This window comes from Balaenoptera borealis (genome assembly GCF_965194805.1).
Source record: "Balaenoptera borealis genome assembly, chromosome: 5".
NCBI lineage: Eukaryota > Metazoa > Chordata > Mammalia > Artiodactyla > Balaenopteridae > Balaenoptera > Balaenoptera borealis.
The window spans coordinates 66,121,400-66,145,702 of NC_138862.1; the positions used below are offsets into that span (position 1 = coordinate 66,121,400).

The following is a 24,303-nucleotide window of genomic DNA, read 5'->3' on the forward strand; positions in this document are numbered from 1 at the left end:
ATTTGATGAAAATCTCAATGAAACCTATGCAGTATAAATACAGAAAATAACGTAACAAGTCACAATCAACTAATAAAAGCCACTGATAAAGGGAAAATCTTTCCCAAAACAAAGGGACACATTTTAGACAGCCAACAATAAGAATGACAGCTGACTTAGCAGAAACAATGCAAGCCAGAAGAAAATAGAGACCTTTCTAAAAAAAGAAACAAGAAACTGGAAACCAAGAAATTCTATATCCAGTGAAAATATCCTTCAAAAGACATTATTAGGCAAACAAAAGCTAAGAGAGTTTGTCACCAGGAGATTTTCACTAAAAGAAAATACTTTAGGATGAAAGAAAAGGATTCCAAACGGACATTCCTCTCTATACAAAGGAATAAAGACCACCAAAAATGGTAAATACAGGCTATATGTATGACATTTCCCCTTTGCTTTTAAATTGCTTTAGAAGAAAACTGTTTAAAGCAAAATAATAAAGTACTGTAGGAGTAAAAAATGTCTGACAACAAGAGCATGAAGGACAGGAAGGGAAAATGGAAATACATTGTTGTAAGGTTCTTACTTTATATGCAAAGTGGTAAATTATTATTTGTAGTCTGTGACAGAGTAGGATGCCTATTTTCAATCTTAGAACAAACTCTTAAAAAAAATGCAACATGGTGATATAGCTTAAAAAGTCAATAGGGAAAATAAAACACACTCATTATAAGCCACAAGGTAGCAGTAAAAGAGAAAAAGAGAGAGAAAGGAACAATAAAAAGAAAACAAATATCAAGGTGGAATACTTAAAACCAAGCATATTAATAACTGCATTGAATGTAAATAGTCTAAACATTCCAATTAAAGGTAGAAATTATCAGACAATTTAAAAAAGAAGACCTAAGTATATATTGTCTGTAAAAAATGAACTTTAAATATAAAGACACATAGATTAAAAGTAAAAGGATGCAAAAAGATACACCATGCAAACACTAATCATAAGAAAGACAGAGTGCTTATTACATTAATACGAGAAAATTGCAGACTTCAGGACAAGGAAATTAAACAAAAACAAAGAAGGACATTTCCTAATGATAAAAGCAATTTTAAGATTAAACTTAAAATTATTATGAATACCGTATGTTGGTAAGAATGTAAACCACTGGAGGTCTCATACACTGCTGGTGGGAGTGAGAAACAGTGAAATTGCTTTGGAAAACAGTTTGATGATTTCTTACAAAGTTTACATACACTTATCATATGACCAGCAATTTCAGTCCTAGTTCTTTATTGAAGAGAAATGTAAACACATGTCTGCAAAAATATTTGTAAACAAACACAGAAACTTTACTCATAATAGCCAAAACAAAAAAACAAGTCAAATGCCCACCCACAAGTGAATGGATAAACAAATTGTGGCATATGCATAGAATACAACTAAGCATAAAACAGAATAGGTAATACAAATAAAACGATGGATGAGTCTCAAAAACATGATGTTGAGCTAAAGAAGCCAGATATAAAAATATATATATACTGTATGATTCCATTCATATGAAATTCTGGAATAGGAAAAACTAATCATCAGTGACAGAAAGCAGACCTATGGTAACCTGAAACAGAAGATGGGAGACTGCAAATGTATACAAACAAGGTGATCAACTGTCGCAGTTTACCTGGGACTATCCTGACAAATCCCTCAGTCCTGGGCAAATTGGGACATTTGGTCACCCCATTTTTTGGGGTGATTGATGGAAATGTTCTAAACCTTGACCAGGATAGTGGTTATATGTTTGTCAAAACTCATTCAACTGTACACTTAAAGTTGCTACGTTTTATTGTATGTAAATTAACATCTCTATGAAATTAATTTAAAAAGTAAAAAACAGACCATTATGTAATTTGTGATGACGTTACTACCCTAAATACAACCATATGTTTATCCTTCTTCTGTTGCTATCTTAAGGTTAGCATTAAAAGTTATCAGAGTCTGTCAAACCCTAAAATCAGAATTATTATTTTATATACAGTATGTTTAGTCTTTAAGAAAGCAAAGGTATGAGTTAAGATGCAAAGGAATGTAAGAATGCAAAGGTTAGACATAATTGAGAGGCATTTAAAAATTTTTTTCAGCCTCCTTAAGTCACTCACTCAACGAAGTTCCTATGCTCAAGGAGCTCTAGGGCAGAGAGACTTGTACATTATAAATCAAGTTCAAATAGCCAAGATCAGTACAACAAAATAAGCACAGATAATGGGTAAGGTGAAAGTGCTAACAATGCACTGGAGTAAAGGAAAAGATTCAGGAAAGGATCCTGAAAGGAGAGGCAAGAGCTAATTTTACTTAAGGAATCTAGGAAGCAAGCGAGTCAGATGCACATTCTATGCGCTCTAGGTACGAAGTGGAGAACAGCATGATTTGGATAACTGTAACAGTTGAGTGCTAACAGAAAATAAGGATTAGAAAATGGATGGATGGCAACATTAAAGGCTAAAAGGTAAACAAGTGACAGATTATGAAGAGCAAGATTCTGAATGCATCACCATCTGCAATCAATACCACAAACATAAAACATTTAAATAAATCAACTATCCCATTTCTACTTCTGAGTATATCTTTAAGTTTTATGTTAAGTTTCTATTAGGTTCAGAGTGTATTTCTACCTGATTTATTTCAGCTGATTTATATTTGGAAAATCTGAAATCATATACTAAAACTTTTTCATTTTATAGATTAAGAAAAAGCATGTTTGACGTGGACTTTATCACTTCAGACACAAGTCTTAGGATTCCGCCAAATATTAAGAGGTGGAAAAGTAATTTTTTTCCAAAACTTTTAGACTAAGGGTACACTTAAAAAATAATTATTATTCCTGGATTTCCTAAAAACTGAGTCCCCCACAATTTAAAGGAAACGAAACCGCACGTAATGTTTTATGCACTTTTCTGTAAGTATATCTCTCACACAATAAAAGGGGCGGACGTTCAAAATTATCACACCATTGGGAAGTGTGTACTCTGAGTTATCTGTTATTAGAATAAGATCTTTCCATTTATTGCAAAAAAGTATTTTTTAAGTCCATTATCCTAGAACATCATGTGGAGTAGGTGGTGGAAAGACTCAAAGTACCAGAGATTAGCCTGTCACAACCCTTTGGCGATGCTATTCATCCCTTATGATTAAATCAATCATTTCATTTGTACCCAGTCCCATCATGCTTGTTTTAACATTTTTTTCATTCATTTAGTTGCAAATTTAGCTAACACCAATAAATATCAAGTCAGGAATTATGTCTTCAAAGAAATAAAACACAGCCAAGAATCATCTGACAAAAGCTCTGAAATACATTTCTTTCACAGCTTTGCGTTTTAATGGCTCAACACCAGAGGTCGCCAAACTTTAGCAATAGAGCTGTATGTGCAGCCTTTAAAGCAAACGTGAAATAAAAGAAATTCTATTAGAAATCTGTTACTCCTCTGCTTAAAATCCTACAGTGGCTTCCAGCTGCTTACAGACTAAGGTGTTCTGGCCGCTGCCCACAGCTCCAGCCTTCTCTCTCCTGGTAAGCTCATATCCTATCCCCACCATTCAGAACCTTAGGCTCAAACCATAAAGCAACACACAACAGACCTGACTTCACTAAGCATCCTTGTCCAAATTAAGCACGTATGTCCTCCATTCCCGTCCTTTCACTAAATGGTGAATATCTTTCCATGTTTCAAGAGTCAGCTCAAGAGTTACCTCTTCTATGAAGTCTTTCCAGATAGGATTTACCTCCAAATAGGATGTTCCTGCCTTTGTACTCTGCTCAGACTTCTGGGATCATACCTGCCTTACTTTATTGCCCTCATTTGTTCCCTTCCTCCCCTCAATGAGTCTCTGAACTCCTTGAGGGCAAAGACCCTCTATGTTCTAGCCCAGATAGTTCACTAAATCAACATGTTGTTAACGTGGTATGTACCCTGAAAGACTAAAAGGATACATGACCAAGGCTATACATAATAAATTCAATCAAAGCTTTTTAAATAAGCAGATAAAAACTGTGTAACACAGAAGCAAAAGAGATATGTGACATGGCTGAATAATTAAACATCTTTATTTCCTTTCTGCATAAAAGAAATGTTTATTCAAATTGCATAACTGTCAAGTTGGCTGCCTATATCATAAATGTGACAAATTTCTCTAATTAGAAAACTAGAAAAGATGTTACTGAGCTATTCTATTTCAAAATATTAGTACTCTATTGACACTGGAATCATTTCTACACATTTTCACTTCCACAGGATTGATATAAAATGCTATGTCCTCTGGTATATTCCTACAATTTACAGGCTTTCCTGTTTTAAATCCACTAGATGTAGGTAGCCAAAATACTTAACTCTCAAGAGACACAGATTTTATCCAGTTTCTATCTACCTCTTTCTTACAATATATGAGTGAGATTTTGGTATAAGAATTTTGTTTTTTTGGTGGTGTATGCAATGTTTCCTTCTCAGGGTTCTCCACTGATTTCCAAAAGGCAAGGGACCACCCCCCCCACCCCTTCCCCGGCAAAAAGGTGCAGCAATACAAATCTTAAAATCCCATTAGGAACATCAGTGAAGAAAAGAGCATCAAGCTGTCATGTTATTTGAACACAACTAAACAATTTGGCTATAGCATTTTCTCAGCCTAGAGGGGATAAACTAGTACAGGAGGGTCCCTTTATGTGTCCATGCTGTACTCCATTTAATCCTGTGCCATCTGTCACTTAACTTGATCTGAGTCCTTTGCAAAACTATGGTCAGAGTTTATTGCCTTTCTTAAAATATGGTGAAAACAGCAACACGACCTGACCAAAAGTTCTGTAGGTAGACAGATGCCTTCACTCTAGTCTTCAAAACAAAAATCTTTCAGATATACTTCATATATTATGAAATTCACCCCTTTAAAGTATAGAACTGATTTTTTTTTAGTATATCCAGAGGTGTACAGCCATCAAGTGCTATCTAATTTTAGAACATGTTCATCACCCCAAAATGAAGCCCTGCACCCATGAGCAGTCACTCCCATTTCCACACTCCCCAATTCCTGACAACCACTAATCTACTTTCTGTCTCTACAGATCTGCTTATTCTGGACATTTCATATAAATGGAATCACATTAACATGTGGTCTTTTGTGTCTGACATTTTCTTTATCCATTCATCAACTGATGGACATTTGAAACATTTCTACTTTTTGGCTATAAATAATGTTGCTATGAACATTTATGTGCAAGTTTTTGTGTGGATAAATGTTTTCAATTCATTCCTATGAATGGAACTGCTGGGTCATATGGTAACTGTATGTTTAATATTTTGAGGAAGTTCCAAACCATTTTTTGTTTACACCATTTTACAATCCCTCCAGCAATGTATGAAGATTTCAATTTCTCCACATCCTTACCAATACTAGTTATTGTCTGTCTTTATTTTAGCCGTCCTGATGAATGTGATGTAGTATTCATTATGGTATTGATTTGCATTTCTCTAATGACTAACAATGTTGAGCATCTTTTTTGTGTATGTGTGCTTACTGGTCATTTGTATGTCTTCTTTTGAGAAATGTTATTCGGATCCTTTGCCCATTTTTCTACTGGGCTGTCTTTTTATCATTGAGTTGTAAGAGTTCCTTATTCTGGATACAAGTCCTTTATCATATATATGGATTTGCAAAAATTTTCTCCCATTCTGTGTGCTGTCTTTTAATTTTCTGGATGGTGTCCTTTGAGACACAAATTTTTAAATTTTGATGAAGTTCAGTGTATCTGTTTTTTCTACTGTCACTTGTGCTTTTTGTGCCGTATCTAAAAAGTCACTGCCTAATTGAAGGTCACAAAGATTTACACCCATGTTTCTTTCTAAGAGTTTTATAGTCTTGGCTCTTATGTTTAGGTCTAACCATTTTGAGTTAATTTTTGTATACGATGTAAGAGGTAGGTGTCCAACTTCATTCTTTTGCATATGGATATCCAGTTGCCCAAATACCATTTGTTAAAAAGACTATTGTTGCCCTGTTGAACTGCCCTTGTCAAAGGTCAACGGACCATAAATGTAAAGGTTTATTTCTAGACTCTCAATTCTACTCCATTGATCTACATGCCTACACTCATGTCAGTACTATACTTCCCCCAACCCTTTCTTGAGGTTTAACTGACAAATAAAATTGTAAGACATACAAAATGTACACAGTGGTGATTTTATATACATATAAAGGATTTCCACCATCTAGTTAATTAACATATTCATCACCTCACACTTTCTTCCCTTCCTTCCCTCCTTCCTTCTTTTGGTGAGAACATTTAAGAGTGTTATCAACTATAGCCACCATGTTTTACATCAGATCCTCAGATCTTATTCATCTTATAAAGTCTGTCCTCTTTTACCAACCTCTCCTCATTTCCTCCACCTCCCTAAGCCCTGGTAACCACTTTTCTACTCTGTTTCTATGACTTGACTTTTTTCTTTTCTTTTTAGATTCTACACACACGGAATACCATGCAGTAGTTGTCTTTCTCTCTCTGGCTTATTTCATTTAGCACAATGCCCTAAGGTCCATCCATGTTGTCACAAATGGCAGGACTTCCTTCTTTCTTGTGTGAATAATATTCCATTGTATATGCACAATAAGTTTCAAAAATGGGAAGTATGACTTTACTCTTTTTTTTAAAGATTGTTTTGACTCTCATTTTTTCTTCCTGAATAAAATTTTATATTTGGCAACAAGTACCCTCCTTCCCCCCGAAAAAGGTGATTACTGTTTTGATTATGCAAATTATTCAACATAAAGTAAAAAAGTCATTCTTGGTTAATACATATTCACAGGAGTCAAAGGCCTTTTTTCTTCTAGGTGAATCTCAGCCATAGTGGTATGCTCAAGGTAGGAGTACAAAACAGAAAAGGGGCTGGGGTGGGATTAGAATCTCTTGGGTTAAAAAAAAAAAACACCTCACTGTATTTCTCAAACTTTTAAAAATCACACTCCGCTTTGAGACACGTAAACATTTTATACACACGTCACCCAGCTCTTGCTTCCTTTGAGAATCACTAACACTATAGTTCTTCATAGCACCACAAGCCAAGATATTCTTCATGTTTTCCTTCTATTATATATGTATCAATAAAATAAAAATTATGTTTTATAAATATGAAATGTCAATCAGTATGCTTTTAACAAAATAAATGCCCCTCTACAAGATTCCAGTGTTTCTTTATATTGGACCCTGAAATTAAGCAAACACACCAAAGAACTCAAAATGCAACCATGTGGAAGAATCTGCAGTTGATACGTGAAGTGTATTATATCCCACAAAGAGTAATTCTGTGGATGGTCTTCTGAGTCGGGTTGTAAACTATAACTATCAGTACAACAGTTTTGAGGTCACAACGTCATGAAACTTAGGTCTGTGTGAAAAAAGTTTCTTTGCATAAATAAAACATATCCTGGCAACTTAGTAAATCGTTTTATACTGCTTGTTTTGGGGAAAGTAAAGATTTCAAATGGATGTCATTATTCTCAAGTCAAAAGCTAAACTAGACCACATTGCCAGGAAATAACTTCTCTGTGCCTGGGCACACTTACATATAAGCGCACAGAGATTTAACCAAGTATTAGTATTACTGTAGAGTCAGTAAAATTTCATAGTAGTTACTTAAAACTTGATGTTTCTTCTGGTCTATGTACAACATATTAATGTAAAGATGTAGTTGAGGAGTTTTACATTAAAATGATTATTCTAATACTCATTTACTCATTCACTTATTTTTAAAACGTTGACATTATGTACATAATATTTATACTGCAGGCAGTTACTACAAATTGTAACCATAGTTCCTTGCACTAGTATAGGGATATTTAAGCTAGGGATTCTGGATGAGCTTCAGAAAGTCCAAAGTTCATCTGATATCATACGCAAAACTCTGGCATGACTGCATTTTTCTGGGGGAGAGTCCACTGCTATGAACAGATTTTCAAAGAGGTCCATGATGCAAAAGCTACTAAAAGTTTTTGCTCTAGTCAGTAATAAACATAGAAAAATTTAAACAATAATACAAGAATGAAAAAAGCAATAAAATTTTTTTTATATATTGCATACTATATTGATACATTACAAGTAAAAATCTGTACCACAATGTGTAATGGGGTGTACTTACTTGTTCTGGAGAGTGGAAAAAGGAGAGAGAACTAAGTTTAACATGCTGTCCCTGCAGTCTGTTAACAACACAAGAGCTCTATAATACGACAGCACAAGAAATATCACCAGGTAACATATGATTAAGCTCCAAATGCATGTTAGCAAAGATACGTCATGGATCCGTCAAAAAAACTTAGGAAAAAAAGTATTTTATACTTATTAAATTCTGATTTAGTTAATATCTGAGACCTCTGTCTGAAAGACTGTTTAATGGTGAAAATGTTAAGACAGGAGAGAGTGCACACACAGGTGCTAAACAACTCATAATACGGAGATAACTGAAAGCTAAACTATTTGCTAAACAAAGATGATGAAAATGACACTGAGCTGTACTTGAAAGCAAGGAATCCACTATTACAACCTTGATTGCTTTAGATGAAGCACAACTAAATCTAGTCCAAAGACATCACAAACTGATTTCGTATACTCATTACAATAAGATTTAGGGGCTGTTTCCTTTATTTTGTGGTCACACTTTAAAAATACTAAATTAATGGGTTCTAGACAACAAGTTGACATTAAGTATCATATTGTTTTCCCCAGAGCTACAAAATACCGTGAATAGAGGACACCAATTTAGCTAAAGATGAATCAGACAGGATTTTCCTACCACCCAACCCCTCCCAGATAACAGTAGTGGTGGTACTCATCTTTGTCATTATCATCTTTCTAGGATTAAGGTAAGGATTAAATGTGGTAATATATGTAAAGTGCGTAGCCCAGTGCCTGGTGCAGAGGAAGTTCTCACTGAGTGGTAGCTTTTATAATTAGCAGTATTTTACCAATATTTGAAAATGTAGACTTCTGAGGGGCCAGATAATCACTGATCTATTTGTCTATAAATTATACTGCAAAGAGCCATCAGTCAAACTGGAAGACCAGGAAAACAATGATTTAGACAGACATTTGTAATAAAATGCAGCTCTCTTAACTCTATGTAACTGTTTTTATTTGTTTCCTAACAAAAGATTCTGGCACAAAACAACTGAAAACATCTATTTTTTTCATAGTTCCTGGGATTTCAAAAAGCTGATTGTTTAAAAAAAAAAAAACAACATCACAGAACAGTAAAAAGTGAAAATCCTCTTTTTTCCCTCTCTCTCCTTAATCCCACTCTCCACTGCTAAACCTTTTTCTACTGATAGGCATCACAAGAAATGAAGTCCACTTACTTAGCTATAATAACATAATCAAAAGATTATTTGGATCTGTTATTTACTTTCAAATTTCTAAAGTTTCTGCTAGAGATTAAGATTTTACTAGTTCTTACCTGTGTAAAAGCCATCTACACAAATATCTAAATTGAGTAATTATTGCTAAGAGAAAATTAAACAATAGCTTAGTAAAGTTATTTTTAAAGGGAAATTATGTAATTTTAGTTGCCTTATAACAAATTATTTAAGTATGTTTTACACCTCAATGTTCATATCAGAACTATTTACAACAGCCAAGACATGGAAGCAACCTAAATATCCATCAGCAGATGAATGGATAAAAAAGATGTGGAAGATGTGGTGTACGTATTTACACATGCACAAAACAATACTATTCAGCCATAAAAGGAATGAAATAGTGCCATTTGCAGCAACATGGATGGACCTATAGATTATCGTACTAAGTGAAGTAAGTCAAAAAGAGAAAGACAAATACCATATGATATCACTTATATGTGAAATCTAAAATATGACACAAATGAACTTATTTACGAACAGAAACAGACTCACAGACACAGAAAACAAACTTATGGTTACCAAAGGGGTAAGGTTACCAATGGGGGAGGGATAAATTAGGAGTCTGGGATTAGCAGATACGAACTACTATACATAAAATAGATAAACAAGGTCCTACTGTATAGCACAGGGAACTATATTCAATATCCTGTAATAAACTATAATGGAAAAGAACATGAAAGAATATGCATATATACGTATACCTGAATCACTTTGCCGTACACCAGAAACTAACACAATGTTGTAAATCAACTATAAAAATAAAAAATTAAAAAAAAAAAGATCTATATGTTTAATGTCATGTTTTTCTAAAAGAGATATATCCACATTTAAAAGGCTAGTTACTACAGTTATGAAAGCTATAGAGAAATTCTATCATCTAGAGGTGGACTCTAACTACTTCTGCCTTTAAAGCTCTTCCATTAGAAAGAAATGGTCAAATTATTACAAAGCATAAGTAAATGTTTATGGAATAAATCAAAGTATATCTCTAGGAACATTAATACATTTAAAACTTGAAATTCTACAAAATGGTTGGTTTCTTTCAAATATTAAGTTCTGTGATATTTTAATCCAAAAATTCAACTCTGGACTGAAGCTTGCCTTTCCTTACTTGAAATTTACATTTAAAAATTTGGAGGCAGGAAAGAAACTATTAGTAAAACCTACAGCATTCCCAGGTCCAGAATTTCCTAGACTGCTTCAACTTCAATCCATCTGGGGAATTTTGGGGACCTCTGTCATTTATATAAGGAAGTTAATGATCAAATCTTTGAGAAGCTAAATATGTAATTTCTTTTCAAAACAAATAGTTTATCACTTTATCTTTATATTATTCTTTTCAGAATCAATTATGTATTCAGAATAGAATCTACAATAGAATCTATGCAGTCATTAAAAAAATCACTTAGTCAACATACACTTCTTCACATGAGAAATACATTTAATTATTTAGTAAAAAAAAAGTCTACAAAACAGATGGCACTTTTGTTTTAACGTACATATGCATAGAAAAGTGTATAAAAATATTCACAGAAGTTATTTTTCATGATGTACCAGAACAGAAAGTGATTACTTTTGTTCTTTTCTTTGCATTTGTGTCTGGGTATATTTTCTGCTTTGAGCATATAAAATTATAGCATATATAATTATAAAAAAGTAATCATCATTAAAAAATACTACCTTTTCCAAGTCTTCAGAAGACTCTTTAACCCCACTGCTATGACTTATGGCAGAGGTGCCAAAGGACAATGCTATATCACTGAACCTATGGTTTGTGAAATTCCCGACAGATGTTCTCCCGAAATGTTTTATTTTTATCCAGGTATCTGAAATCACATCAAATATTTCTTAAGGGTATTTTAACTAGTACGTTAAGGAAGAATTTAAGAAAAAAAAATCTTATTATCTGAGAAGTCCCAAGCAGAATCTCTCTGTTTACAAATGCTTTGAAAATCCAAGCACTTTTTGATACTCAGAGATTAACTGGCATAATGAGATTCTGATCTGATAATCCTATGTATGAAATCAACTTCAGAAAGCTAAGTGTTTTTCATGCTTAAAAATGATTTCTCATGACTTTCAATTCCATTCTGCCTTATACTTCTAACTTACTCTGAAGATGTATTTTAATTTTATTCTAAATATTTTTCAAAAGCCTTATTTGAGGGTAAGTAGGGAGGTTAAGGTTAAGCTAAGTTAGCTCAGTTCAAATAATACTCTGTGTTACTCATTCTGTAAATTATTGGCATGGACATCCAAGCCAATAAAATTTAATAAACAACATATACAATCACACTAACTTTTCTTATTAATTCCCAGGTAATTCCAAATTCATGAATGAACAATGATCTAGTAGATTAATTTAAATACTTACTGAAAACTATTTTGGTGTCCTTGGATATTAAAACACAACAATAAAAGAAAGTCCCTGCTCAGAAAGTTTATAAAATAATTAGGTAATTCTACCATTTAAAATTTATAAAGTTTGCTGTACGATTGTCACTTTTTGCATAAACTCAAAATCAGAGAGAAGAGTATCTATTGTACTGGGGGCAGGGGTGTGGGGGGCTGCGTCAGCTACCTCCAGATACTCCAGAGGAATACCCATGAGGCTTTCAAGAGAGAAAATGTAAAGAGCAGAAAGGAACAGTGACATAGATTCCCTAGTTACCGAAAGGACTAAGTGTGCATGACTAACATCTCAAAAAAGCTGAGACGAGTTGGGCAACTGTGAGACCACTTTTCACGGAAAACTCAAATCTATTCTTGAAGTCCCGATTAGCAGAAATGACAATATTTGCTTAAAATATAAAATGTCTTAATACATTTAACTTCGAAAGCTAACCTATACAACTCTTTTCTGACATACAACTTAGATCAGGAAAACTGGAACAGTTATATCAGAATTAGTTAAGAGTTCTTATTTCAATGAAACATCACAGATATTCAATATGTAAAGTACAGATAGACAGGATCAACAAGACTTAGAGCTAACTTAAACACACAAAATCCCTAAAAAGTTTATTAACCTCCATGCAATAAGATTTAGAGCTATACTATACACACACCCCCCAATACAATGTCTATTAATTAACCTCAATGTAATGTATAACTTTAGGTCACCAAATGGGTGGTAAACTAATACTGATATATCATTTATCCTGGGTAGTACTGCTTAAAACTGTAAAAGGGACTGAGAAGCTTGATATCCCAAACTGCCCTGGGATGTTAACTCCATTATATCATCTTCAAAACATCTATAGAAAGTGATCTTGGAACTTCAGTAGGTGATGACTATGTATAAATGCAAGATGACAAGATAACATATAAATGAAAAGAGTGTTTTGTTTTAGAGATGGCCTGCTACAACAAATTAATCATGGACAAGCTTGCAACAAATAAGCCCTAAATAAAAATGAAGTCTTAAACCATCAGTAACAAATTGACAATTTCTACTAAAATTAAATAAGCACAGACCAATATTAGTAGAAAACTGAATTACAAGGACTGACAAAAAGTGGTGAAATAAGCTCTGGACTTAAAGGTTTATAAGATATGAGATATAGGATTTATCACAGATATTCAGTTCAGCTTCCTAAGCAATTTCATTTGTGTCATGTATGAATTCATTAAAATTAATGACAAAGAATAAACCATCACACAGTTCTAAACTATAATCAGTAGAGAAATGACGCAGTTCTAATAAGCTAAACATATTTGACAAATAGAATGTCAATACGCCAGGAGAATTGTAGTATGGTAAACTCAAGTACATCAACTGAAAGCCTGGGGATACAAGAAATGCTGAATGGTTGTACTGACTAAGGGTCAGCAAACTATGGCCCAATCTCTGTTTATGTAGGAAGGGCCCAGGAACTAAGAACTGATTTTAAAGATAAACATTTGCAATCAATTTGATGATACGAAACACTGACTTTGAACCCCAATTAAGAGAAATGTTATAGCCCCCTCAAAAGAAATCCATTCCTCTAATTAGCAGACTTGAATTTCATCAATGAAAAATTTGTGGAAATTTTTTTGTTATATTGAGTTGGCCAAAAAGTTCGTTCGGTTTTAAGTACAAAGAAAAGACACATTTTTCATTTTCATGAAGAACTTTACTGAACAACGTGTTCAGTAACTGAAAAAACTTTTTGCCCAATCCAATATATCTCAGACATCCCTAACTTTCATTTTAGCCCACGAAGCCTAAAATGTTTTATCTAGCCCTTTATAGAAAGTTTGCCAACTCCTGTATTAGAATACTAATTTGAATAATAATGAAGAATACATAGGCTTTTAGGAAACAAGGAAATCAAACTATCTGAACTTAGATCTGAGTGTAGTGTGGGAATCAGGAAGAAAGTAGATCTGTTGAACTAAGTTTAAAGTTTCAATTTGAAACTAAAAGATGGTTACTAAAAAAAGACAGCAAAATATCAGTGATCTCAAGTGCAAATCATAAGAAATTATATAGATAGTAAGGAAGATTCTTGATCACACATGGGTGTTTTCAACCACACTTGCACACACTGATACCTAGCAAAATCATTTTATCAAAAGTAACATATTCTTATAAATGAAGTACAAGGATTTTAAAATAACTTAATCATCATCCTGTGTATAACTAGAAAAAGCTACTGAGAACCAACAAGGACCTGCTGAATAGCACAGGGAACCCTGCTCAATACTCTGTAATAACCTAAATGGGAAAAGATTTAGAAAAATAGATAATGTATATGTATAACTGAATCACGTTGCTGTACACTTGAAACTAACACAACATTGTTAATCAACTATACTCCAATATAAAATACAAAAAATTTTAAATGAATAAATAAATAAATAAAAAAGCTGCTGAGGCTCAGCACAATAAACACTAAATTCAAGCTGCCCAGATACAGAACAGGCTGCATTCCAAAGTAGCGCTCTGATGTTGGAAGTATTCAAGAAAACACTGAAAAATCATCTGTCAGGAATGTAACTAAGAAGGTTCTTTCATTGGATGGAGAATTGGACTACATAACCTCTAAGGAGATTTTCAATTTTCCACTTCTGTGAAACATTTGGAAAATCAAGAATAAAGACTAATAGACAGTAGGTGTTGTTGCTTTGGACAAACTATAACCTTAGAATCAACCAATCTAGTGGTCTAAATACAGAGACACTAGATATTACTAAAGGGGGGTTGAGAACTTATTTAAGATCTCAAATATTAAAAACGTTAAAATGTCAGTGCTGCTGTTCTTAAGAGACAATATGAATTCCAAAATAATACTACTTTGGATCTGATGTTGTTAATAAAGGTGTTGACAGACCTAATAAATAAAATTATAAGTAAAAATTTACTTAAATTATAAGTAAAAATTCTGCTTCTATCAAGTGGTCTAGTCATACATACTCATTTTTTCATTTTATAAATATTTAAATATTGACTAAATACAAGCATCTCCTATGTGCTCAGCGGAGTATTATGAGCAGAGAGCACATGGTGAACAAAAATAGACATAGCTTGGGTTTTTATTCAGTTTATATACATTTTAGTGATCTATTGCTTTTAAGTACTTTAAATAACAGATATATCCCTTTCTTGCATCAGATAGCCAAAATAGCTTTTCTAGTGTCACATAACAAGAGAATAACTCAATTAGAAAGCAAAAGCTGGGTTCTTAAACTTCTTCCATAGCTAAACTTGCTATGTGATCTTAGATCACGTTCTCCATTTCCTCAGTTTTTCATGAGTGTGTGACAGATATGGATTCTTAGAGAACAGCAATAAGATTCCTTCCAGTTCAAAAATTCTGATCCAATCTTCTCACCTTGATTATTTCTACCAATTGATCCACACCACTGTCCCCTGGAAATATTGGTTGTCCTAGCAACAGCTCAGCCAACACACAGCCTGCAGACCATACATCTGAAGAGAAAAGAAAACAAAAGCTTATTAATACTCTGTAGCTTAAGTTGCATTAAAAACTGTATTCATTTTCTAATTTTACTTTGGTCAGAGAAATATCACAAGGAAAAGACTGTATAATCCAAAACAGAGGGGAAAAAAGCCATCAAACTATCCTTAATGCATTTTAAAATTGTGTTAAACTTACTAAACAGGAAACAGGACAATAAGAATATTCTAATAAAGGGTAATATCTATTTAATTATCAAATACCAGATGTTCAAGTCTTCAACAACCAAGATAGGGATTATAGAATGAAAACATAGCACATGATTATTTACTTATTATACTTAAAAATAAGTCAAAGTGATACATTCTCTTCACATTGGCAGGTACTTATACAGAGTAGCAGAAAGCAAGGGCTTAATCTCCTATATACAGGGTTGTAAGCCAATGGAAATTTCTGAGAAAAAAATTTTAATACTTTAAATGGTTAACTTTTGTCTTGTAATATGACTGACAAAAATGTGCTTAAACATATGAATATTTTAAAATGCAAAGATAGAAGAATACATTTTATTTTACAAATTACAAAATATAATTCACTTTTAAGTCAAAGCAGAAACCTCAATCTTGAGAGAAAACTTTAAAAAAATAATTTAATTAATAAATTTTAATAATTTATAAATAAATTTACTAAATAAAAAATATAAAGCGTACATCCTGGCTTACCCACGATAGTCCTGGTCTAAATGACTGTCCTGGGATAATTATGAAGAGCATCCCCTTTCTCTCTTAAAAAGTATTACCAAATGAAAAGATAAATTATATGGGCACTCTATTTAGAGCCCATTACCTAAGACTTCCTGCAAGAAAAAGCTAATTTTCAGTTTCTGGATTCCTGGGTTTTGTATGAATCAGCAAACAAGTGTTTTAGGGAGATGAACATAAATCATTGCTGGGCTTTCCATCTACCAGTAGGGAAGGAGAAGAATGGTGAATGGCATGGGGACAACAAATAATTTTATCAGTCTGATGTAAGATGCACTAACAAGAGGAATTCGAAACTAACACAACATTGTAAGTCAACTATATTCCAATATAAAATAAAAATTAAATTAAAAAAAAAAAAGAGGAATTGGAAATCCCTGCTCCAATGACTACATTTTACTGGCTTGGAAAAATAATGACAGAAAATTCATTTAAGAAATTCAAGTTGATTTTGTCCAGCTACTCTTTCACTTTTAATACCATTGTTAAAAATATTTCCAAAATATATTGGTATTAGAACACTTTTAAATATATTTATTTTTGTTTATTTATAAATCTTCCAGAGTCTAAGAAGCAAGTATCCTAAATCTAAAAGGGAAAGCCAAATCTAGGCTTGTTAGGGTTCAAAAGGCCCCAGCTGTATCAGTGGCCTATGGTGAGTCCTACGCCTAGAACAGCAGAATCTGGTTTTAGTCATGCAAAGGAGGCTACTGGAAAGCAGATACTCATAATATCCAGAAAATTGATTCCTAGTAGAGGAAACAGATTACACTGGCCCTTTTTTTGTGAGAAGTATTCCCAAAGAACTGCTAGGCACATGGACATTTATAGAAGTAATATACTCTTAAGAGGGTTAAAGGTTTATGTAAACATGCCTTAATATGTCAGATAATATGGTCATGACTTTTTTAAAAGAAGCAAACCAGGACTTCCCTGGAGGTGCAGTGGTTAAGAATCTGCCTGTCAATGCAGGGGACATGGGTTCGATCCCTGGGCCAGGAAGATCCCACATGCCACGGAGCAACTAAGCCCGTGCGCCACAACTACTGAGACTGCGCTCTAGAGCCTGCGAGCCACAATTACTGAGCCCACGTGCCGCAACTGCTGAAGCCCGCGCACCAAGCCCATGCTCCACAAGAGAAGCCACCGCAATGAGAAGCGCATGCACTGCAACGAAGAGTAGCCCCTGCTCGCTGCAACTAGAGAAAGCCCGCGTGCAGCAATGAAGACCCAATGCAGCCAAAAATAAAATAAATAAATTAAAAATAAATAAATAAAAGAGGCAAACCGCATTTATTTTTTTGTTTGTTTGGTATTTGTATGCTTTTGGACTAAGGAATTCTCTTCAGAAGCAATGTATAACAATAAAATAAAGTTGACCTCCACCTGCATGCCACCCTAAGGTTGCTCCTTTCTTAGCTTCCTATTCATGTCCAACTGATCACACTCTGTATGTGCACTACTACTAGTGGGCTAAAATGAGGTAGACGAGGAGGTCAATGAAGAATGAAGCAAACTGTCTCTATTCAATTCCTTCTATCATTAAAGGTCTTTTGTGACAAATTCTACAGAATCGGTGGGTTTATCCAAACTACAAATGGAAAAATCAGATTGTTCCTTTTGAGCTGACTTAAATAACCAACTGAGACAGCACAGCAGGAGTGTCAGTAATATGGTCATCCTACCACTTTAATCATAAACTTAATGGATGCAAATTCTCCAACTGGCGATCAAGCTCAGAAGGGAATATTTCAGGGGAATTTTTTTTTTAAGTGAAGAAAAGGTATACTTAGAATTTATTTAAAATTTCAAGTTAAAAATAACTGTAATCCTAAAGAAATCACACAATCACAAAGGAGTAGCTTATAATACAAGAAACGTAAAAGTAGAATAGTAAATATATCTTAAATTCTACACATTTTTGCATATCAATCTTTAAGAAGAAATATATTTCAAGGCATATTTATATTTAAGTACAGATTAGTAATACTAAATTACTAAAAACAAGATGCAATAAATAATTACAAGCCATTATATTCAGGTCCATTACTTACCTATACTAGAGGTATAATCAGTGGCTCCAAAGATCAACTCTGGTGCCCTATAGTACCGAGAACAGATATACGAAACATTGGGTTCTCCTCGGACCAGCTGCTTTGCACTAATAAAAAAATCAAAAGCAGAAATTCTTTAAATTAAATCTAAACCGTATCATTGCTATCGTAAACTGCTATCATTCGCAGCACAATGCTTATCTAAGATTCCCATAATTCCAATCATGCAATATATAAGAAAAAGAAAATATAAACCATAACTATCTCTGACAAAACAAACTTATAATTTTAACATATCACTCTGAAAAAAGAACAGTAACTTTTAAAGAATGCATTTGTTAACTGTCACCTGAGGAAAAAGATTTTTAAAAAATCACAAAATGATAAATGTTGAATTTCTTCTGCTCTTGTTCCCTGAATTCCACCTTTAAAATACAAAGAAGAAAGGGCAGAAAAATGAGAGGTACTTCCCCTCACCAAAAAGCACAGTAATAGATTATAATATAAGAATGAATACTGCTTACCCAATATGTTTTTTAAAAAGGTAAGAAATTGGCCACTCTCTTAAAATTTGACTTCTGACTCAGAGTGAGTATCCCAAAGCTTGCAGATCCAGTCTACTTTATTTTTTTCCACCATTTGGTCAATTTATTAACTGTCTAAACATTCGTTATCCAATAAAAAAAGATAGGCCCTTTCCTGTAGGGCAGAGATAATTCACAGTCCATGAATTCTAATTCTGCTGTCGTAAGTTAAATCACACATTCTCTTAATCCAACTTTCCTTCCCAAATACTTTGTGGCATGTATTTTAAATATTAAAATTAGTTTCTTTCGAAGTACCTCTCAAGAAAACTTGAAGACACACTGAAATAAATAAACTGCTATAAAAGCTAACCATTTTGACATAAAATAAAAGGAAAGATAAATACAGGAAATAAATACAAACAACAAAATCAAAATAGTAAAAAAGTAAGTAACAAGAAAAGGTAAAAAAATTTTTTAGGTAAAGGTACAGGAAAATCAGAGTAGAGATAGATGAAAGTAGTCACAAAGGTTTCAGTTTGAGCTTTCTTTTCTTCCATTTATTTCTGGTCGATGATAAGTCTGACCATAACCTGGTCTTCCTTCATCACAAGTTTTGAAGGTGGGAGGCAGTTTATTTAACATTCTCACCAAGGTTTGACATACAGCAGCCATTTCATAAACTAATAAACACTAATCCCTGTTTTTAGGCTTAATGAAAATTAAGACACTTTTCAGCAAAACTGATAAAACCTTTCTACCTTATAAAGAATTTTCTAAATTAACAAGACGGATTCCAATTATTTAGTCAGAAAATTCACTGATAAAGAAGGTAATATTAGAAATGCCACTTGATGGAGCTACCTTCAAAGTGTATCCCAAACTCTACTTGCTCAAACTAGCCGTTAAAAACAAAAAAGGCAGCTTTGTTATCAGAGCTATTAAAAGTGAACTAGGCGGAGTCAAGATGGTGGTGTGGGAAGACACAGAGTTAGCTTCTCCCCACAACTAGTGTGCCTGCCAGCCGCTGGTGGGGAACGCTGACACCCAAGGAGATAGTAGGAACCCCAAAGTGAACCGGTAGGAAGTAGGGGGACTGAGGGGGGAGGAGAAGTGGAGGCCAGACAGGATTTGCGCCCCTGAGGCCAGGGAGATCAGGAGAGGCAGGCGGGAGGGACTCTCTGGGAAGAGAAGGAGAGGAGCAGAGGGTGACCGCCTTGCCCACTTGGGCCGGGGAGCCTGCTGAGCTCTCAAGCCAGTACCCCGCCTCCAGAGCCCCAACCAGGCCATGTGGGTCCTGGGGGCATAAGAGGGAGGCTGGGGAGATGAGGAGTGGCAGGCGGGAGGAGCCATCCAGGAGGAACAGGAGAGAAGCAGAGGGCGACTGCCCCGCCCACTGGGGCCCCAGGCAGCCTGCTGAGCTCCCAGACTGATCCCCTGCCCTCCAAAGCCCCCTCCAGGTCTCGTGGGTCCTTGGGGGCATAGGAAGGAGGCCGAGGGGAGAACAGGAGAGGCAGGTGGGAGGGGCCCTCCGGGAGGAGAGGGAAAGGAGCAGAGGGCAACTGCCCCACCCACTAGAGCCCAGGAAGATTGCTGGGCTCCCCTGTGAGGTCCCCCACCCTCTGAGACCAGGGCTGGGGGGGGCAAACCTGGGTCCCTTCTGTTCCTTGAGCCTAAGCCCCACCCCCCACAGCCCCCAGGGCCTTTTCCAGCCCTGTCAGTCCTGAGCATTGGCTCTGCCCACCGCCCAAACCTCACCCTTGCTTAGGCCCCGCCCTACACAGCCAAGGCCTCCCCCCGCCCCTTTTTTTTCTTTTTTCTTTTCCCTCCTCCTCTTTTTTACTATTATGGTACTGATGTGCCTTCTGGTTGTTGATTCATCTATACTTTTATTTTTATATTCTTCCTAACATATCTGTTTATTTTTTACTTTGTTATTGTTTTTTTTTGCTGCCCCAGGCAGCTTCCGGGACCTTGGTTCACGAACCCAGGGTTGGGCCGAAATTCCTGCGGTGGGAGCTCCAAGTCTGAACCACTGGACTAACAGAGAACCTCAGGCCTCAGGAAATGTTCATTGGAGTGAGATCTCACGGAGTTCCTCATCTCAGCACCAAGACCCAGCTCTACCCAATAGCCTATAAACTCCAGTGTTGGAAGCCTCAGGTCAAACAACCAGTAAGTCAGAAACACAATCCCACCCATTAGGGAAAAAAAAAAACAAAAAAACAGATGGCTAAAAAATATGTCACAGATGAAGGAGCAAGGTAAAAACCTACAAGACCAAATAAATGAAGAGGAAATAGGCAATCTATCTGAAAAGAATTCAGAGTAATGATAGTAAAGATGATCCAGAATCTCGGAAATAGAATGGAGGCATGGATTGAGAAAATACAAGAAATGTGTAACAAAGATCTAGAAGAACTAAAGAACAAACAGAGATGAACAACACAATAACTGAAATGAAAAATACACTAGAAGGAATCGATAACAGAATAACTGAGGCAGAAAGACGAATAAGTGAGCTGGAAGACAAAATGGTGGAAATAATTGCTGAGGAGCAGAATAAAGAAAAAAGAATGAAAAGATTGAAGACAATCTCAGAGACCTCTGGGACAACACTAAATGCACCAACATTCGAATTATAGAGGTCCCAGAAGAAGAAGAGAAAAAGAAAGGGTCTGAGAAAATATTTGAAGAGATTATAGTTGAAAACTTCCCTAACAGGGGAAAGGAAATAGTCACCCAAGTTCAGGAAGCACAGAGAGTCCCATACAGGATAAACCCTAGGAAAAACACACCAAGACACATATTAATCAAACTAATAAAAATTAAATTCAAAGAAAAAATATTAAAAGCAGCAAGCGAAAAACAAAAAATAACATACAAAGGAATCCCCATAAGGTTATCAACTGATTTTTCAGCAGAAACTCTGCAGGCCAGAAGGGAGTGGCAGGATATACTTTAAGTGATGAAAGAGAAGAACCTACAACCAAGAGTACTCTACCCAGCAGGGATCTCATTCAGATTCGATGGAGAAGTCAAAAAGCTTTTCAGACAAGCAAAAGCTAAGAGAATTCAGCACCACCAAACCAGCTTTACGACAAATGCTAAAGAAACTTCTCTAAGCCAGAGACACAAGAGAAGAAAAAGACCCACAAAAACAAACCCAAAACAATTAAGAAAATGGTCATAGGAACATACATATCGATAATAACCTTGACTATAAATGGATTAAAGGCCCCAACCAAAAGACACAGACTGGCTGAATGGATACAAAAACAAGACCCATATATATGCTGTCTACAAGAGACCCACTTCACACCTAGGGACACATACAGACTGAAAGTGAAGGGATGGAAAAAGATATTCCATGCAAATGGAAATCAAAGGAAAGCTGGAGTAGCAATACTCATATCAGATAAAATAGACTTTAAAATAAAGACTGTTACAAGAGATAAGGAGGGACACTACATAATGATCAAAGGATCAATCCAAGAAGATGATATAACAATTATGAATGTTTATGCACCCAACATAGGAGCACCTCAATACATAAGGCAAATGCTAACAACCATGAAAGGAGAAATTGATAGTAACACAATAATATTAGGGGACTTTAACACCCCACTTACACCCATGGACAAATCATCCAAACAGAAAGTAAATAAGGAAACACAAGCTTTAAATGACACAATAGACCAGATAGATCTAACTGATATTTATAGAACATTCCAGCCAAAAGTGGCAGAATACACTTTCTTCTCAACTGCACATGGAACATTCTCCAGGACAGATCACATCTTGGGTCACAAATCAAGCCTCGGAAGATTTAAGAAAATTGAAATCATATCAAGCATCTTTTCTGACCACAACGCTATGAGACTGGAAATCAATTACAGGACAAAAACTGTAAAAAACACAAATACATGGAGGCTAAACAGTGTGCTACTAAATAACCAAGAGATCACTGAAGAAATCAAAGAAGAAATAAAAAAATACATAGAAACAAATGACAATGAAAACATGATGACCCAAAACCTATGGAACGCAGCAAAAGCAGTTCTAAGAGGGAAGTTTACAGCAATTCAACCTCACCTCAAGAAACAAGAATAATCTCAAATAAACAATCTAGCCCTACACTTAAAACAACCAGAGAAAGACAACCAAAGAAAACCCAAAGTCAGTAGAAGGAAAGAAATCATAGAAATAGAAATGAAGAAATCTATAGCAAAGATCAATAAAACTAAAAGCTGGGTCTTTGAGAAGATAAACAAAATTGATAAACCCTTAGCCAGACTCATCAAGAAAAAAAGGGAGAGGATGCAAATAAATAAAATTAGAAATGAAAAAGGAGAAATCACAACTGACACTGCAGAAATACAAAGGATTATAAGAGACTACTACAAACAACTATATGCCAATAAAATGGACAACCACGAAGAAACTGACAAGTTCTTGGAAAGGTACAATTTTCCAAGACTGAACCAGGAAGAAGTAGAAAATATAAACAGACCTATCACAAGTAATGAAATTGAAACTGTAATTAAAAATCTTCCAACAAACGAAAGTTCAGGACCAGATGGCTTCACAGGCGAATTCTAACAGGCGAATTCTATCAAACATTTAGAGAAGAACTAACACCTATCCTTCTCAAACTCTTTCAAAAAATTGCAGAGGGAGAAACACTCCCAAATTAATTCTATGAAGCCACCATCACACTGTCACCAAAACCAGAAAAAGACATCACAAAAAAAGAAAATTATAGACCAATATCACTGATGAACACAGATGCAAAAATCCTGAACAAAATACTAGCAAACAGAATCCAACAGCACATTAAAAGGATCATACACCATGATCAAGTGGGATTTATCCCAGGGATGCAAGGATTCTTCAGTATACACAAATCAATCAATGTGATACACCACATTAACAAGTTAAGGAATAAAAACCATATGATCATCTCAATAGATGCAGAAAAAGCTTTTGACAAAATTCAACACATATTTATGATAAAAGCTCTCCAGAAAATGGGTATAGAGGGAACCTTCCTCAACATAATAAAGGCTATATATGACAAATACACAGTAAGCATCATACTCAATGGTGAAAAACTGAAAGCATTTTCACAAAGATCAGGAACAAGACAAGGATGCCCACTCTCACCACTCTTATTCAACATAGTTTTGGAAGTCCTAGCCACAGCAATCAGAGAAGAAAAAGAAATAAAAGGAATACAAATTGGAAAAGAAGAAGTAAAACTGTCACTGTCTGCAGATGACATACACTATACATAGAAAATCCTAAAGACGCCACCAGAAAACCAGTAGAACTAACCAGTGAATTTGGTAAAGTAGCAGGATACAAAATTAATGCACAGAAATCTCTGGCATTCCTATACACCAACAACGAAAAATCAGAAAGAGAAATTAAGGAAACACTCCCATTTACCACTGCAACAAAAAGAATAAAACAACTAGGAATAAACCTGCTTAAGGAGGCGAAAGACTTGTACTCAGAAAACTATAAAACACTGATGAAAGAAATCAAAGATGACATAAACAGATGGAGAAATATACCATGTTCTTGGATTGGAAGAATCAATATTGTGAAAATGACTATACTACC

General features: G+C 34.9%; 1 protein-coding gene across 6 annotated transcripts in view; it reads right to left on the reverse strand.

The window, feature by feature from the left end:
* Positions 1-24,303, reverse strand: part of GSK3B (glycogen synthase kinase 3 beta) — a 201,724-nt gene that overhangs the window by 53,779 nt on the left and 123,642 nt on the right. For all 6 annotated transcript variants that reach the window (XM_082394945.1, XM_082394944.1, XM_082394941.1 and 3 more), the window contains 2 exons: positions 18,152-18,258; positions 15,250-15,347 (listed from right to left, as the gene is read on the reverse strand). In XM_082394945.1, coding sequence (XP_082251071.1) covers positions 15,250-15,347; positions 18,152-18,258 — 205 coding nt within the window. The remainder of the gene's footprint in view (positions 1-15,249; positions 15,348-18,151; positions 18,259-24,303) is intronic.